This window comes from Homalodisca vitripennis, chromosome 4 (genome assembly GCF_021130785.1).
Source record: "Homalodisca vitripennis isolate AUS2020 chromosome 4, UT_GWSS_2.1, whole genome shotgun sequence".
NCBI lineage: Eukaryota > Metazoa > Arthropoda > Insecta > Hemiptera > Cicadellidae > Homalodisca > Homalodisca vitripennis.
Window position 1 is genome coordinate 68,234,654 of NC_060210.1, and position 17,645 is coordinate 68,252,298.

General features: G+C 35.1%; 1 protein-coding gene across 2 annotated transcripts in view; it reads right to left on the reverse strand.

Annotated features, from left to right (window-relative positions):
- The window catches only part of LOC124359465, a 24,506-nt gene continuing 6,861 nt past the window's right edge, over positions 1-17,645 (reverse strand). For both annotated transcript variants that reach the window (XM_046812225.1, XM_046812224.1), the window contains exons 2-5: positions 15,341-15,552; positions 14,662-14,796; positions 11,405-11,564; positions 1-250 (exon numbers count right to left, since the gene is read on the reverse strand). In XM_046812225.1, coding sequence (XP_046668181.1) covers positions 11-250; positions 11,405-11,564; positions 14,662-14,796; positions 15,341-15,537 — 732 coding nt within the window. In that variant the 5' untranslated portion in view covers positions 15,538-15,552 and the 3' untranslated portion in view covers positions 1-10. The remainder of the gene's footprint in view (positions 251-11,404; positions 11,565-14,661; positions 14,797-15,340; positions 15,553-17,645) is intronic.

The window sequence follows — 17,645 nt, forward strand, 5'->3', positions numbered from 1 at the left end:
AAGGTTTTTACTATGTTTTATTAGAGTTGTATGCAAGATAGGTGTTGTATGCAACAATCACCAACCAAACACCACAATCGACCCAGGAGGATGCCAGAGCTACCTGCAGATAATAGGCAGTGTGGATGGTGTAAGTGCGCCGGTAGCGCTCAGGTAGCAGTGGGGGGTCAGGTTGCAGGTAGTCCAAGAAGTCCATAATAGTCCCACAGGACATTCGTTCGAACACCAACTGGGCCAAGTTTCCATTAGCCTGGCAATAAATTATATCTTATTATAATACAAATAAATACATCTGACATTAATTTCTCACTTTATATACTCAGATCTGATTTATAATAATACTTTTAAAAACCAAACTGAGACATCAAAAGTATCTGTTGTACAACACAATCTGCTATCGACAATGTCATTTCAAATCTTCCAGATGTCGCAGTGTCTTTGATCAACACAGCAATCATGGATCATTATGCCAAGAGGCTATAATCATAGGACAACAAATCGAGGGGGAGTCCAAAATTGATAAAACAATAAGATACATAAGGCCTAGCAACATTGCTCTCCTAAATACCTCTCATTTAATGAACAATGGCATTTTCGAAATTTATGCTGTCCTACAAAAACAATTAAAGTATGCCAAAAAAGGCAAGAAATACTTGGGTCACAAAAGAAATATTGGTTTCAAAGATAAAGTAAAACTCCTTGCTGAAATTTATAGATTAAATTCAACTGAAAATTTCAAAACATTTCCGTACTACACAAAAATTTACCGAAAATTGATGCAAGCTGCAAAAATGGTGTCTCAAAAATATTCTTTTTTATAATAATGTTTCCAAACCGTTTGGAACATTATTAACAATAAAAACAAAGCTCAAAACAGATAAAATTCAAAATTGGAAATAACTTGGTGTAGAGTGAAGCTGGGATCGCCCATGAGTTTCATAGATTTTTCACATCTGTTGCTGGTGTGCGAGGACCTCGGCTGTTAGAACCCCAGATTACTCACACGCGAAGACAGAATCCAGTAGAATCAATGATGCTAGCACCTGTACTTGAGGAAGAGTTGAAAAAATTATTCAGCAGCTCCCAGCCAAAAAATCAACCGATCTACAGTATATTTATTGATTGATTGAAAAAAATGTGCCAAGCATATTGTGAGCCCTCTGACTCAATTAGAAAACTTGTCTTTCCAAACAGGAGTTTTCCCCTTTCTCCTGTAAACTGCTAAAGTACAAACCTATTTAAAAAAAAGATGACTCATGCTCCCTTAATAACAACCGGTCTGTCTCTATTTTTTCAACTATGAGCAAAATTTTAGAAAAACTTTTTTACAATCATCAGTTCTTTATTGCTTTTAGACAATATATAACATTGTATAGCAGTCGTCATATATTCAAACAGCAAATATTCTACACACTCACACACAGTCAGACTTACATTTCAATCATTCACACTAATTCACACTACTTTGGATCCAGATTTTAATATTGGTATAATTTTGGTAATTTAAGATATTTTTAGATATCCCAGCGACTCATCATAAACTCCTCTAGCGAATAAAATGCTTTTGACACCAACAGGCGTTTGAGACGAGTTTTGAATTGGTTTTGATTAGTTGCATTTTTTACACTTTCAGGGAGCTTGTTGATTAAGCCGACGCCAACCTGATGCGGTAAATGCTGAGAATACCGCCAGTCTATGACTATGGACTCTAAAGTTGTCCCTGGCTCTAGGTCTCATACTGATGAAAGTCCCTGCCCCGGACTAAAGTGCACTTTCGATTGACAGTACAGGATTACATGAAACATGTAGAGACAGGGCAATGTCAGCAAACCTAGCTCCCTAAAAGAGTCCCTACACGACTCTCTGTAATTCAACTATTGCAATATAATTCTAAATTGCCTTTTTTTTGAAGCCTGAAAAACGCGTTCCATCTTGTGTTTGGCACAGCCCCCCCACAGTCTCAAGCCATACGCAAAGTGCGGATATATGAGACCGAAAATATGCCGTCATTAAGACTTCAGGGGAACAGTATTTAGCTAGGCTTCGCAAGGCAAATATGCCAGAAGTAATTCTAGCACATATATTGTTAACGTGGTCGTCCCAGGTCAGACCTTGATCAATGTACATCCCCAGGAATTTTGTGGATCCAGTTTCCTCTAAAAGGACATCGTCCACAAATACAGCAGGTTGCCTTGCAAATTCCCTTGGTCTTAGGCAGAAATTGATGACAATTGATTTTGATTGGTTCGTTTTCAAATTCCTGTCAGTAAAATACTGAATGCATGAAGTCAGTTCCACAAATGATGTGATTTCCAAATCTTGTGTAGTTTTTTTCCTTTGAAGCAAAGAGTCGTGTCGTCGCATACTGAATCAGATCACCATGCTGGATCACTGAGTTAAGTCTACAGACGTAAACTAAAAAAAAGAATAGGCCCAAGAATAGAACCCTGAGGGACACCGTGGGCTATTTTAATTTTGCTAGAGATGACATTCGAAAATCTGCACGCATTGATCCTCGATTCTTAAGATAAGAAGCAAGCCACGCGTTTGGCAGACCCCGAACGCCACATTTTTGTAACTGGTGCAACAGTGTTTCATGATGCACACAGTCAAATGCTTTGGATAGGTCAAGAAATATGCTGAGCACTTGTTTCTCGAGCCTTTCCAAGCCATCAACAACATTGTTCAAAAGACTGTTTACAGCGTCAATTGTTTGATCTTTTTTTCCTGAAGCCAAATTGTTCAGGATTTAGAATTTCATTGCTTTTCTAGAAAGCTTTCAAGTCTTTCACAGAAAACCTTTTCAAAAATTTTGCTAAAAACTGGAAGAATTGAAATTGGACGATAATTGCTGGTTTTGCAAGGATCGTCTTTTTTAAAAATCGGTATAACTTTAGCTGTTTTCAGTAGACATGGAAAAGTTGCAGATTCAAATGAAAAATTTAATCAATTTTGTGAGTGGCCTCAAAATGTACCTAAAGCAACGTTTTGAGTAACCAAAACTGACATCCCGTTAGCGTCACACGATTTCTTTGAATTCAACCCCTGTACGACACGGGCTAACTCCTCCACACACACAGGGGCCAGAGCCATGGATGCAACCGGTTCCCTAACACCAATTTCATGATATCGAGGTTCTAAAATTGACGAATCAGTCGAGGCCACAGAAGAAAAATAAATTATTAAATTCGTTGGCAACCTGCAACTGATCATCAATTACGCGTTTCATTAATTTTGATTGATATAGACTCAAGGTTTTCGGTCCCAAGTTTGATTTATGTGCCGATTCATTGATTATATTTTCCATGCAGTTTTAGAAAAGTTTTCACAATTTCTCAGGGCTCTATTGACGTCATGAGCTTTAGCAGCTTGAATGACTTTTCTATAGATCCTTCGATATGATCTGTAAAATGTTTTAAAATTTTCGTTATGTGTTTTGGACAAATATTGAGTGAAAAAATTTGAGTTTATCTCTGGAAATGAGAATCCCTTTAGTTAACCAGTAATTATTTTTGGGTTTGAAATTGTTTTTTGGTTTTTATAAAAGGACACGAAACGTCTAAATAATAAATGAAACGGTCCATTGAAAGCTTGATACATGTCATTGACATTCTCAAAGCTGTTCAAAAAGCTCCAGGTTTCATTTTTTACTAAATTGTTCAAATTGAAAATGTTTTGGAAATTGAAAGCTCTTTTAATTTTAACAGATGATTTTTGAGTTTCTATTTTACATCCATGGTATCACAACCTCCCTGCGCAAAGTGATCGGAGACAGCCGTATTCAAAACAGAGACCGTGACGTTAGGAATGTTTGTAATGACGTTGTCGATGGCAGTACTCGTCATAGCAGTCACTCGTGTTGGGGAGTTCACACGGACCAATTTAGATTAAATGAGCTTAAAACATCCCGCAGCCGCTGGGTCCAGGGGGTCGGTGGGATCCAAAACGTTGATATTTAGATCGCCAATTATAGTAAAATTTCGATGAGTTTAAGAAAAGACAATTTATAAGATTTTCAAGGTTTGTAAAAAAAGATTCAGCACATCCATTGGGTGATCTATACAACCCTAACGATTGAATATTTTTCCAAGAGTGTTTAGATATGATCTTAACACCACTGGCCTCAAAGTTTAGATCGGTAATGTGATTAATTTTAAAAATTTTCAAACTCCAATGGTGCTTTCACGAAAATTTAACAACCAATGTAACTTATATGGAAAGGCCGAAGAACAAATGACTACTATGGTCTACCAGAAATAACTCAAGATAATGAAGCAAAGTATCTTGGTATTACAATAGATGACAAGCTATCTTGGAATCCACATATTGACAATCTCTGTAGTAAGCTTAACTCTAGTATTTATGCTCTTAAAAGAGTAAAAAGTTCTTGTAACCATGAAACTACAAGAACAGCTTACTTCTCTCTAGTTGAGTCCCATCTGAGGTATGGATTACTAGAATGGGGCAACTCCTCAGCAAGAAACAAGGACCGTGTTCTAGTTCTACAAAAAAAAAGCTATCCGAATACTAGCAGGACTGACTTCTCTCGAATCATGCCGTCAAGCTTTTGGAGAACTTAAAATCTTGACAGTGGTCTCACTCTACATCTGCGAGGCCATCTGCTACACAATAACTCAGAAACCTGAACACCTAGGTAACAATCACAACTATAACACTAGAAACACCTATGACTATGCCCTACCTACACATCACCTGACCCTGTTTGAAAAGAAACCTACCTACATGGGAAGCAAATTTTTCAACCAACTCCCGGAAGAACTGAAGAGAAATAGAGAAGACAAGAACTTCAAGAGATCACTCAAGACCTGGCTGCTACAGAAATCATTTTATACTCTAGAGGAATTTTTCAATGCTTGACCTTTCTGACTACATCAAATATCCAATGTAACTTAACTACTTTATCTCATTGACTCTGTATCTTTTTGTAACCTTTTGATTGTATAATGTTTAATTGATTAAGTGTATGATTTTTTTGACGCCAAAACTGTACTCAATGTATATGTTAATAAAGAATTTTTGACTTTGACTTTGACAATAATGCTTTGTTTTCTTAGCAAACACAACCAGCTCTCTGAAGATCAATTTGGCTTCAGAACGGGAAAATCCATGGTAGACGCAGTGGTGAGTCTGGTCAAAATAGTTGTGAAGGGATTGGGGTGTCAGAATCTGACCATAATTGTGTTTCTCAACTTAACCAAAGCATTTGACTATACAGGGTGTCCAGCAACCATTCGAACAAACTTTGCCACATTGTTCAGCAGGCCAAAACTAACAAATAATGCAATATAACAGGTGCCCTATTTCACTTCGTTTAGCGTCTGTCTGTCTGTATGTTATTATAACCTAAAAAAAATATTACTATCATTTTTGTTCCATTTACAGTAATCAATGTGTTACACACACACAAATATAAAAGAAACAAACTATTCACAATGCTCTTAAAAAACAATAGCATAATATTACATGAAAACAGCTGACCAACAATCAGCAACCAAATCAGGTGTTTCAAATGAAGAAAAACTAATAAACAAACTATCAAGACATTGTTGAGCAAGTCTATGTTTTGAACGTGATTGTCACTGTTTGAATGTTCTGTTCTTCTTTGTAATTCCTGTTAGTTTTTCCTGTTAATTTAAATTTCTTTTATTACTTTGTTTCTTGTACGATATGAACCGTTTTACTTTTGAAGAGTATGCTGATATTCACTTTGTGTACGGACTTGCTGGAGGCAATGCCAGATTAGCTAGCAGATTGTAAAGAGAGCGCTTTCCAGATAGGCTGCACCCAGTTCATAGCGTCTTCAGTGCCGTTCATATTCGTCTTAGGGAAACTGGACATTTGAAAAATGTTGTAGAACGGGTAAAATCCGTACGGACTGTTGATTTTGAAGAAGAGGTTTTATTATTCGTAGAAGAAAACCCCTCCACCAGCGTTCGCGCTATTGCTCATAATTTGGATGTATGCAGAAGTTCTGTGTGGACAGTGTTAAATGAAGAACGTTTGTGCCCTTACAGACATCAGAAAGTACAAGCCTTAGAACCTGCAGATTTTCTTCTCAGGGTAGACTGCTCTCGTTGGTTCCTTCACAAATTAGTTGATGAACCCGATTTTTTAAGGTATGCTCTCTTTACTGACGAAGCGTCATTTACTCGAGATGGCATATTTAATAGCCGAAACAGCCATTTATGGGCTGAAGAGAACCCTCATGAAATTGTGCAACGTAAGTTTCAGCACAAATTTTCTGTCAATATCTGGGCTGGAATAGTAGACGGATATTTGATTGAGCCACACATTATACCAAACAGACCGAACGGACCTACTTATGAAGTTTTTTTTAGGGAAATCTTACCTGAGCTGTTGGAACATGTTCCTATTGAAACTAGACAAAGAATGTGGTTCCAACACGATGGAGCACCGGCCCACTTTTCCCTGATTGCTAGACAAAATTTGAATGAAGTGTATGGAGATCGTTGGATTGGACGTGGAGGTCCCGTCCCTTGGCCTCCACGGTCACCTGACCTCACACCCATTGATTTTTACTTGTGGGGACACATGAAGCAATTAGTGTACACCACTCCCATACAGAATGAAATGGATCTAGTAGCTAGAGTTGTTGAGGCTGCTGCAGTTATTCAAGACAGTAATCCTTTTGAAGGGGTGAGAGAATCGTGCTTACGACGCTTCAGAATCTGCAACGAGTTACAAAGACGCCACTTTGAGCAACGATTATGAAAGTTTTACAGTAATGTAATCATTGATTTCTTAATAAAAAATATCATGTTCAATTAAATTTTTCAAACACATTGAATTAATTACGCTGTTTTACACAATTGCCATGTAAGAAAACCCTATACCCACCCAACCATAACGTAGCCCTATTAACATTTTTTTTAAGATTTAAAAACCAGGATTCACAATTGGTTAAGAACTTTTTTTAAATTTACCTTAAAACAAATTTTAAAAATAAATATTAAATTTCAGGTTATAATATTGTTCACTATTTTAATAAAGAACCTTAAAAAGTTTATTCGTAAAAATCCACTACATTTTTGTATGTAGGTACTTGCAATGCATGGATTTAACCTGTTTTTACGTTTGGTGCTGTAACTCAGTTATTTGTTATTCAATCTTTTTGAAATAAAAATTGTTGAATTGGTAATAAAATATGCTGAAAAGAGTTATCCTGGTGAATTTGTTGTCAAAGTAGCCGTTTAAAAGCTAATACGATTTAAAAATTTTGAACGGCCGCCATTTTGAAATGCAATGAGATATTTGTTTTATTTTTTTCACTGAAAAGGACCAACACTCGGTTAACATAACTGTTAAGTTTGAATTCTGTATCTTAAATGGTTTTTGAGTAGTAATTTTTTCCCCAAAAAACACATACAGACAGACAGACGCTAAACGAAGCGAAATAGGGCACCTGTTATATTGCATTATTTGTTAGTTTTGGCCTGCTGAACAATGTGGCAAAGTTTGTACGAATGGTTGCTGGACACCCTGTATTGATAATAATACACTGCTTGACAAAATGGAATCCCATGGCATAAGAGGTGTGCCTCTGTCATGGATTAGATCATTTCTAAGTCTCATTACACAGATTGTCCAAATTGCAAATCACCGTTCAATGGATTTGAGCTATGGAGTTCCGCAAGGCTTCATCCTCAGCCCAATTCTTTTTCTGTTATATGCCACCAATGACAGTCATCACTTATGTACAGGAATCTCATACAGTATGCCGATGACACGAATATCTGTTTCAAAACCAAAGGAAGTTTTGAAACAACAAGGTTTTGTTCATCTAAACAACTGTGTCCAACACTTCTACAGCCTCAACCTCATAACGAATACTATAACATCCAATTTTCTGAATTTAGCCCTGTGACCGATTGACTTTCTTTGAGTGTGGGCCTGCCATCATGCTGGGAGACTCCATACTAGAAGTTCACTCCTCCAAATTCCTTGGAGTATACCTTGATCAAGGCTTGATATAGAATGTGCACATTGAGATTTAGTTTGTTCAAAATTAGCATCTGGCATTTATGTTTTAAGGTCTTTAGCCAAATACTGCCCAAGTCAGGTATTGATGGCGGGTATTACGGCCTGATCTACTCATACCTTTCCTACAGAGAGGTTTTGTGGGAAGTATGTTCAAGCAATCAAATTTCGGGAATTTTCAACCTTCAAAAGAAAGTGATCAGAGTAATTGCTAACATGAACTTTAGAGAGTCATGCCGACCACCTTTAAAAAAGTTGCATTTGTTGACTCTGCCATGTCTTTATATCTTGGAAAAAGTTTTATTCTGTATGTCAAAATGTGCCCTGACCCTCATATAAAGTGTAAATGAATTGAATTCAATAGAATTCTTTTGGTTGTATATGGTTTAATGATTGCTTGATTTCACCCCATTGGTCATATTCAGGTTCAATATAACTGCGTTTATAACCATTAACATAATTATGATGGACTTCAAACATTCATCTTTGTTTTATAAACAAATATTTGTACATAAATAATGTTTAAATTTCAACCTACACAGTGCCCATCGTCTACTAGTAGGCAATAAAAATGTTAAAGATATTCCTTGAGATATTGAGTTATCAATAATATTCCTTCAGTCAACAAAGTCACACCTTCATGTTACTCTAAAACACTTGAGTGAGTAACATGAACAAATTTTATATTGGATTCTGTGGCTTCTGTCTAAAGGAAATATTTCTACTAGCATTCAAAGAGGATTTGCAACTCTATTCAGCATTTAACTTATATTACACATCATTTAATTAAAAACTATTAGAATCTGTGTACTCTTTTAAAATGGTATATTGGACCATGCCATACTACATTTCTGGTCTGAAATTTATGTACACAGTGGTTGTAACTATATAAAAATAAAACCTACCGTAAACCAATAAATTGCCTTGTTTGATTACTTATTTCCTTACCGTATAAGTTATGATGGAAAGTACGAAAATACCTTAATGACTTTAATGGTATTTATGATGTAAAAGTTAAACTTTAAGCATCCATGAGGGACTTTGGTTTTACTCCCTGAAACATTCTGCAACTTTTAATATGGCATATAAAGGAAAATCTAACAATTCTTCACAACTATTTTAAAAAGATCAATTTATAATATTATATGGATAAATTAATTTGATTGTGTTCAAAGTTTACCAGATTAATGAAAAAATAAAACTTCTATTAGTATTGAAATCCGTAGTATTTTTAAAAATAAGAAAAAACATTTTTGGGGCTAATCGTGGATAGAAATTAAGCTGGAACGGCTGTGTTGAAAAGATTATAGCAAAATTTTCTTTAGGGCTGTATGTAGTAAAAGGTACATTTTCCTGATCATAAAAAGTGTTTGTTTTTTATTCATCCACTGCATTATTGCTTTTTGAATTTGTTTGTATGGCAAAACTTCCATCTAAAAGAAAAAAATGCATTAAAATAATTTTGAAGGTAAATCCAAAAACTTTGGTTAAGGAACGCTTTGCCTTATTATATATACTAACTTTTTATATGTATATTTACGAGACTATATTAAAATGTAATACAAAATTTTAGTAATATGAAATTATCAGAAGATTTACATAACTACCAGGGGTCACAACGCATTGGTTGTATCTGCTAATCATATTATGTATTGTACTAATTTATATAATTTTCTATATTTTTATAACAAAAAACACATTATGCAGGATCTAAATTCTATGTGTCTCTTCCTCAAAACATTAAAATGGAACAAGATTTAAATACTTTTGAAAGGAAAGTTAAGAAATACATAGTTCTAAAAGCTTTGTATTCTTTTGATGAGTTTTTCTTAGTGGAACATATAATTAACAAATAAACTAAGGAGTTTCATGAATATTAATATCAGTACTTTAGTATTTTTGTTGTTAAGTACCGTTTCATGTAACTGCTGATATATTTATTCCATTAAGTACAATGTGGGTCAGGGAATTATTCCTACTTTTGAGATGGTGTTGTGAGAAGTGGGAACGTGTGAGAAGAGGAATGGAGGTAAGCTCAAATGACACTGGGCCGTGGAATTTCCCGTTGTACCACCATCACTTGTAGACATGGCTTGGTTGAATGAGCAACGTGCTTTTGCAGTCTAGACGTATTTCTCTCAAAATAAGTCTATTGTTGCAGTGCAGCGTATGCTGCAAACATATTATTAGATTCCCCCTCACAATGCTGTTCCTCACCGCAAATCAATTTCTTTTGGATGGAGAATGTCTGTGCATGTGATAGTGTAGTGGAAAAGAGAGTTAGGACTCAGAGGACCATTTGAACTCCAGAAAACATTCACCGTACCAGAAAATATATCTTCCAGTCTCCTAAACTTTCTGTCCACAAGCATGCATCTGCCCTGATGTTGCCTAATTGTACTGTGCTTTGTATTCTCAACGAGGAACTTCATTTCCATCCATAAAACATGGTCATCATTCAAAACTCATACAACGGGACTGGCAAAAATGAGTACAGACTCATGTGAAACATTCATTGCTGACTTGCCTCATGAAGCACGCGTTTTGTTCAGTGATGAGGCACATTTTCATGTTTCTGGAGTAATAAATACATAGAGTATCCATTAATGGAGTGGTAAAAAACCCTAGTATAGTTCATGAGATGCCTCTACACAGTGAAGAGGAGCATCAATATTGTTACCATCAATTCTGAAGTATTTAAACATCGATCCAGGACCCTAGAAGCCTTGAAGCACATGACAACAAATGCTTTGCAGTTATACAGAACTTCAGAACCAGACTACAGCAGTGTATTGACAATGAGGGAAATCATTTGAACAATGTAATTTAAAATAAGAAACTTTACTATTAAAATTCACTTTCAGCTATACCCTTTTGATGCCACAGTAAAGGTTTCATCGAACATTTTTTGTTATTTTTTAATTGCCTTCAAAGTTTGAGATACTTCCCTGTCCCACTCTGTACAATACTGTAAAAGTGACACCATTTAACATTTAAAGAATAAATAAATATATTTGAATTAAATTGAATCAAAATGTTTACCATTTTAAAGACCCTGATAAGTGAGAAACAAAGATATAACAATTTTGAAATTAGTATAACCTGAGTTTATAACCTGAATTATGATGCTATAAATTTCAAGTTATACCAATTTTAACCAAACATTATTTCTATGTGGATTCAAAATATGGTTTTGGATCTGAGAGCAACATTAACATTTTAGGACTTAAATAGTTTCCTAAAAATATATTTGGATGTTTTATATGATCAAACAAGGGCAGTAATAAAAAATTATAAGTTGTACTACTAAGTATGAAATTAAGACTGATGTGTGGATTAAGTGTAACAGTTTTGTCTAGTTTTGTTACTATTTAAAATATCTTACATTCAGCATTTGGGAAACACTCTTCTTGTATGTGCGACAAGTGGCGAAGTATCCGCCTGTGATAATCCAAGCTTGGGCCAACAAAGACACTGTTACCACCAGAGCCAGCACCGCAAGGACAGAGTACCTGGGAGGGGCTCGTCTTGTGACAGCAGGCTTCCTGGATAAATAGCAGTTGACTCGTTATGGTTGTTAGTTAATATGAAACAAATAAATGAAACCTTATCATGTCTTTTTACTTAGTCATTTTAAAAGTTTAAGTACTACTCTCTCGTTCAAGACTTTGTTAAGGACAGATGCCCTTGAAGCTGGTTGCTGTAAAGAAAAATCAGTTCCCTTCACTAGTGCTATCTTATTCCTGAACATAATTCCAAAAGGATTCAAAGGCTGTACTAGCTGAGTCAAAAGACAGCAAATTAGAATATGGCTACAAGAGAGATAGGCTACCACTGTACACTATAGATTAGTTTATTAGGAGCCAGCTGTACTGGTGACCATCTACATTTTGGCCCCTTAATAACAGTGTTAAATCTCATGCACTTGTACACCCTCATTTTTGTCATAGAATTGTGGAAGATCTCTCATTATAAAGATATAAATAATACAAATCAAATTTGTTTTGTTTTTTTACATTTTTATAGGTTAAGAAAAAATATTAAACTTTTTTATTTTATTTTTAAATATTCAAAACTTAAATAGATAAATAAAAATTACTATTTCTTAAGTGTTTTTCAGTTCATAACTGTTTTTCAGAATAACTTGTGTCAAATTCATGCTATATGCCTAATAACTACTTAAAAACTAAATAATAACAACCTACATCACAACACTGGATACATTTAAGTTTATTTAAATTGATTTAAGTATAATATATAACAGTTCTAAAACGTACCAACTAATTAATAGACAATAGACAAGTTTCTTTATTGACATATTCTTAAAGAATAGTAATAGAGTCACTTATTATTACAAAAAGTTAGCTTATGATGAAACAAAGTCAAGGTTTTTGTAGTCTCCATTCTCCATTGCAGGCGTTCAGGAACTCATCCTGTGTACAAAAAGGTTGATTTACTAGGAGGTTTACTAGGAAATTACTACACATTTTTGTTTACTAGGAGGTTTACTAGGAAATTACTACACATTTTTGTTTACTAGGAGGTAATAAAAACTTAAGTCCCTTAGTAGCGTCTGAGTTGCTGCTGATGTTTATATTCTTTATTTTCTTTTTAAAAGTGCTAACAGCATACGTCTTTAAGGTGTCTGGGAGGTCATTATACATGTTTGGACAAAAATAACTAAAATTTCTCCTCCTGTCCTCAAACCGCACTTGAGTAAAGTGAGGTTTTCAGTCTTGGCGGGTGCTCTTTTAAGTGATCTTTTTTCCCAATATGACAGTTTTTGGCCACAATACCAAGGCTCTCCAAGGACTTTGTAGAGTAGGGTCAAACCGACTTTCTCTCTAAAAGGGAATACATGTGCCTGCCAATTCAGGCAAAAATGAACCTAGCGGCAGAGTTTTGAACTAAGCATCTCCTCTTGAAATACTAGTTCTGTATGCAGGGTAGCAGTAATAAAACACTGAAAATACATGTGACTGCATGATCTGCAGCTTTGCTGAGTCTGGAAGCATATATCTAAATCTATATAGACCCCTCAGTCTAGCCAAGGCATGCTGTGTAGGATATGTTATATGGTCACTAAAAGTGAGGCCTGAATCCTTTACGACACTCAAGGTTTTCAGTTTTTCACAAACTGCCAGACAACTGATCTGTAGGTTGTTCTCTCTGAGGGTATGTGGGGGGGGGGGGGGAGGGACACGTGAAGAACTGTGCATTTGTCTATGTTGAGCTTAAGGCCATCAGTTATTGACCACAGGCTCACACTGAGTAAGTTAGAGTTGATTTGACCAATGGCCTCGCACAACCTGTCTGGGTCGTATCAAAAGTACAGTTGACAATCATCCATGAATAAATGAGGAATACAATATTGCATATACCTGGATATGTCAGAAGTATACAGATTAAACAATACAGCTCTCTTGGGAAACAACCCACAGACAAAAAGTCTAAAACTATAGTAATTCATCTTAGCCACCAACATATCATGACTCATAAGACTCAAAGCTTGTGAATAATAAGGCAAAACATTAGAGCTACCTCTGTCCTTTCTATCCACAAGATATGTTCGTGAGGGCAATGCAGTTACTATGGTTTTCTAAATCCAGATTGCAAGTGCATCACTCTGCATTCCTGACTCTCTATCACTCTCAACTCCAGTTCCACTATCTCCTCCAACTTCACGTCAGCCTCCAGCACCTCAATACTAGTCAGAAGACAATTCTGTTCAACAGACTAGGTGGCTAAATTGTCCTCACTATCTTCTCACAGTCTGACCAATTCTAAAATTATGTCTTGACTGACATATTGCTGCAGTTTCTGGTTCTCACATCTAAGTTGTTGTAACTGAGACTTGAGATCATAGTTCCCCCCTACATATCTATCTTTAAGCTCATTACACTCCAGACTTTTCTCTTTAAAGCTGCTGATTAAGGCAAACTTCTAAACAAATCTATACACTTTACAAATAAACTAAAAAGCATTTGGAAGCATATTAATTGTATATTTAAAATGTTACATCTCTCACAAAGTACATACACCTACGATAAAAAGTAAGGGTGTAACAATGCATGAGTTTTAATATTGTTCTTATGGGGGGGGGGGGGACTAAAGATCATTGTACAAGTGTACAAATGGCAAAATTTTGTAAGTGAACTGAAATAATTCATCAAACAGACGTGCACTCTAATTTTGTTTTGCAATGTTCATATAACAGAATATTTATCCTGAACATATTTTTATATTTGGATAGTACTGCATAACTATTTTTAAGCCTTATTAAAAAATTATTGAAATATAAATCCCTTATGTGCTCAATTCCTATGATTATTTTATGTTGAAATAAAAATATAGACTTTAATAACTTAATTTTTTTAAATCTTTTCATTCTTCTATTGATATTAATATAAAATTAGGATTTTAACTACTTGGTTACGCTTGTTTACCACTAATAATAGTGACTTTCATTTAAACAGTTGTCAATTTGGAAGTCACATAACAATTTGTACCCAGTTAATGTTAAGTAGGATTCTTTTAGCTGCACCTCAAATTTGGCTTAATATGTTTAACTCCAAATTTTAATTAAGTCACTCCCCTGGATATGCTAGAAAGGTGGCAACCCTGTAATGATGGTACTCTGACCTGGAACCATCCTCATTGAACGTAACAGTGCGTCTTCTAGCAGGAGGCTTAGCAGGGACACAGATTCGATAGGCGTGGAAGAGAGCAGCGGCGGTAGCCCAGAGCAGTACTGGCAACTGGACAAACACTGCAAATCTGTCCAAATAAAAGCATACTATTTATATAAAAAATGCTTCCATCTTCTGATCATTCACAAATAACTTACTAGTTTTCAACTTTTAATGAAAGTAAATAATTTTGTGTGTGTATGCTTAACGTTATATTTTAGGAATTGTGACCCCTGAAGAATAGGACAGATCTGAATCCTTGAAATGTACTGTTCTATCTTTGTAACATATAAGGATCCAAAATCATATTATGTTTCCTTTTAAATCAAACATGGTCAATAACAAATTTAAAAAAAACGTAAATGCTGTACAAACAAAAACCACAATGTGTTTGTTATTGTTAAAAGACTTATTTCTCAACTCAGCGACTGTCACCACCATCATGAGTGGAAAATATAGATTTTATTTTTATATAAAAAGTATTTTAATATATTCACTTCTGAAATATATATCTGGTTGTAATATCAAAATGTAATGATTTGGTTAATGGTGAATATTTTGGTCAATTTAGTTTTATGTTATTACATCAATTTAACAAATTACATAACTATTTAACAGAATGAATCAATAACCTGCAGAGCCAGCCAGCTCCCCCCACGAGAGAGCTGAAGGTGACAACACTGTAGAGAATACAGCCACAGTTGATGTTGATACAAGTGTTCAGCGTAGGGTCCCAGTAAAGCCATGGGATGGCTAGACTGGCAGACGACACCAGGCCACAGAAAAATGCGATTATGTATATCACAAGCAGTCTCCGCTCCGGGGCCATCAGTCACTCATTGTTCTGTCCAAGAGAACCTCGATTAAATCATTGATATCGGTGACATTGCTTGTATTATTGAGACTGAGATAAGAAAACTCTTTTACTGAAAGTTAAATACCCATGTTCAGAAACTTAGAAAAATCCTTATTCTGAAAGTTTTAACAAAAGTTCTTCAATAATTTCATGACAATTTTATTGACATGCACAAGCAATATAAATAGCCCTGTGGTAAAGAATCAATTGATTCGAAATCAGTGTCACTAATTACTGAATGAGAGTAGTTCTGGAGTATATAATATTATGTCATTCAATTTCTTAGCCACAGAAATTATTACTCTATAGTTACAAGTAATATACATGTATCTTGTCACCAAGCTATTACACCCTGGTCTATCCTTTCTTAGATTTATCAAAGAAGCTATTCATACAAAACTACTTCATCACATGTGATGGTAAATAACTGAAAAATATAAATGACATAGATTATGCATAATTTTGGAACAGATTTGCTTATTTTACTTTTTATATCGTCAAAATACAGCCTTTAACTATTTCAGTTATACAAATTTTGCAATTTTAAGATTTATTATTATGAGGGCTATCCAGAAAGTAGATTACATTTCGCTCTGTAGTCCCTAGGGGCGGGACTAACGTGGCCATTATGATGTCAGGGCGTTTCTCCGCATTCTCCGCTCAGTGGGTATCCAGCCATGCTAGTGAGAGGTTACTGTCACTCCTAGTTTTACAATAGCAATTTAAAATGTGTCACGCAATTCAGTTGTGAGGTGTGGTCGGTAATATGGTTTTTATTGGCTAAGCACAACAAACCAATTGAGATTTATCGCCAACTCTGTGAAGTTTACGGGAACGATGTGATTACTGAAGGTGGAGTGCGTCAGTGGTGCATTAGGTTTAAAAATGGCTGCATTGTGACCGATGAAATTGGCTCTAAAGTCAATGAGAAGATTAAAGAAGATAGCCGATTCCAATAACAGAACTTTCACTTAGTTCTCTTCCTATTTCAAGGAGTTTGTTAGACAAAATTATTATGCAGAAGTTAGGTTACCATTAACTTTGTGCAAGATGGGTAAAGAAAATATTAATAAAATCAGTGTATGGCTGCTTCATTGACATTTTTGGACACTTATGTAAAAGATAGTGGCTCGCTGATTGATCAAATCATTACAAGAGACAAGACTGGGGTAAAACACGTGAAATCAAATTACAGTATATGAAGTGGGGGCACACACGCTCCCCAAAAAACTAAGAAAATACATGCAAATGTGTTTCAACAATTACCTTAAGAGCCCAGACCTTGCACCCAGCGACTACCACCTGTTTACAGTAATGAAGCGGCTTGCAGCACTGTGCTTTGATGACAACATGGAACTGCGGGGGGGTGTGACTACCTGGTTGAAGTCTCGACAGTAGAATTTTGTAACGCTAGAATTTCAAAACTAGTTCACCATTATGATAAGTGCCAAAATTTGTATGGTGACTGTTGAAAATAGTATTTTTGTGTCACTTTCATAGGTATTTAATAACATTTTTTTTCTTGTATTTTGGTATTTTTCTTTACATCAAAACGTAATATACTTTTGGATAGCCCTCCATGATATTAAAAAAGTATGAGCTTTTCTGTGGTAAAAGCTAATTTTAATTGATTTCTGATGCCAAAATGCCCTTATCTAAAAATATTTCACTAACATTTATATGAAGATTATGAAACATATGTAAAAAAAGTTACAATAATAACATGTTTATAAAAAGCAACAAACCGACATTCTTCATTCTACCTAAAATTGAAATATTACCGTACGTGTATTATTTGAAAGTGTTTACAGCTGTTGATATAGATTATTTGTTCAAAATAATTATTCAGTATCGATTGATTATATCGGTGGTTATGATTAAGTAATATCGTTGGTATAAAAAACCGGGTCCGCTTATCGTACCCTACCCGAAAAATTGTATAACAATAATATTTAATAAATTGTTTTATTTACTAAATTTCCACTTTATGTTGAAAAACTCCGAGGTATATTCTAATTCTGCAAAGAAAGTAAACTACTGTACCTACAGACATGAAGTATGGTTTGAATACAGGTAAACTG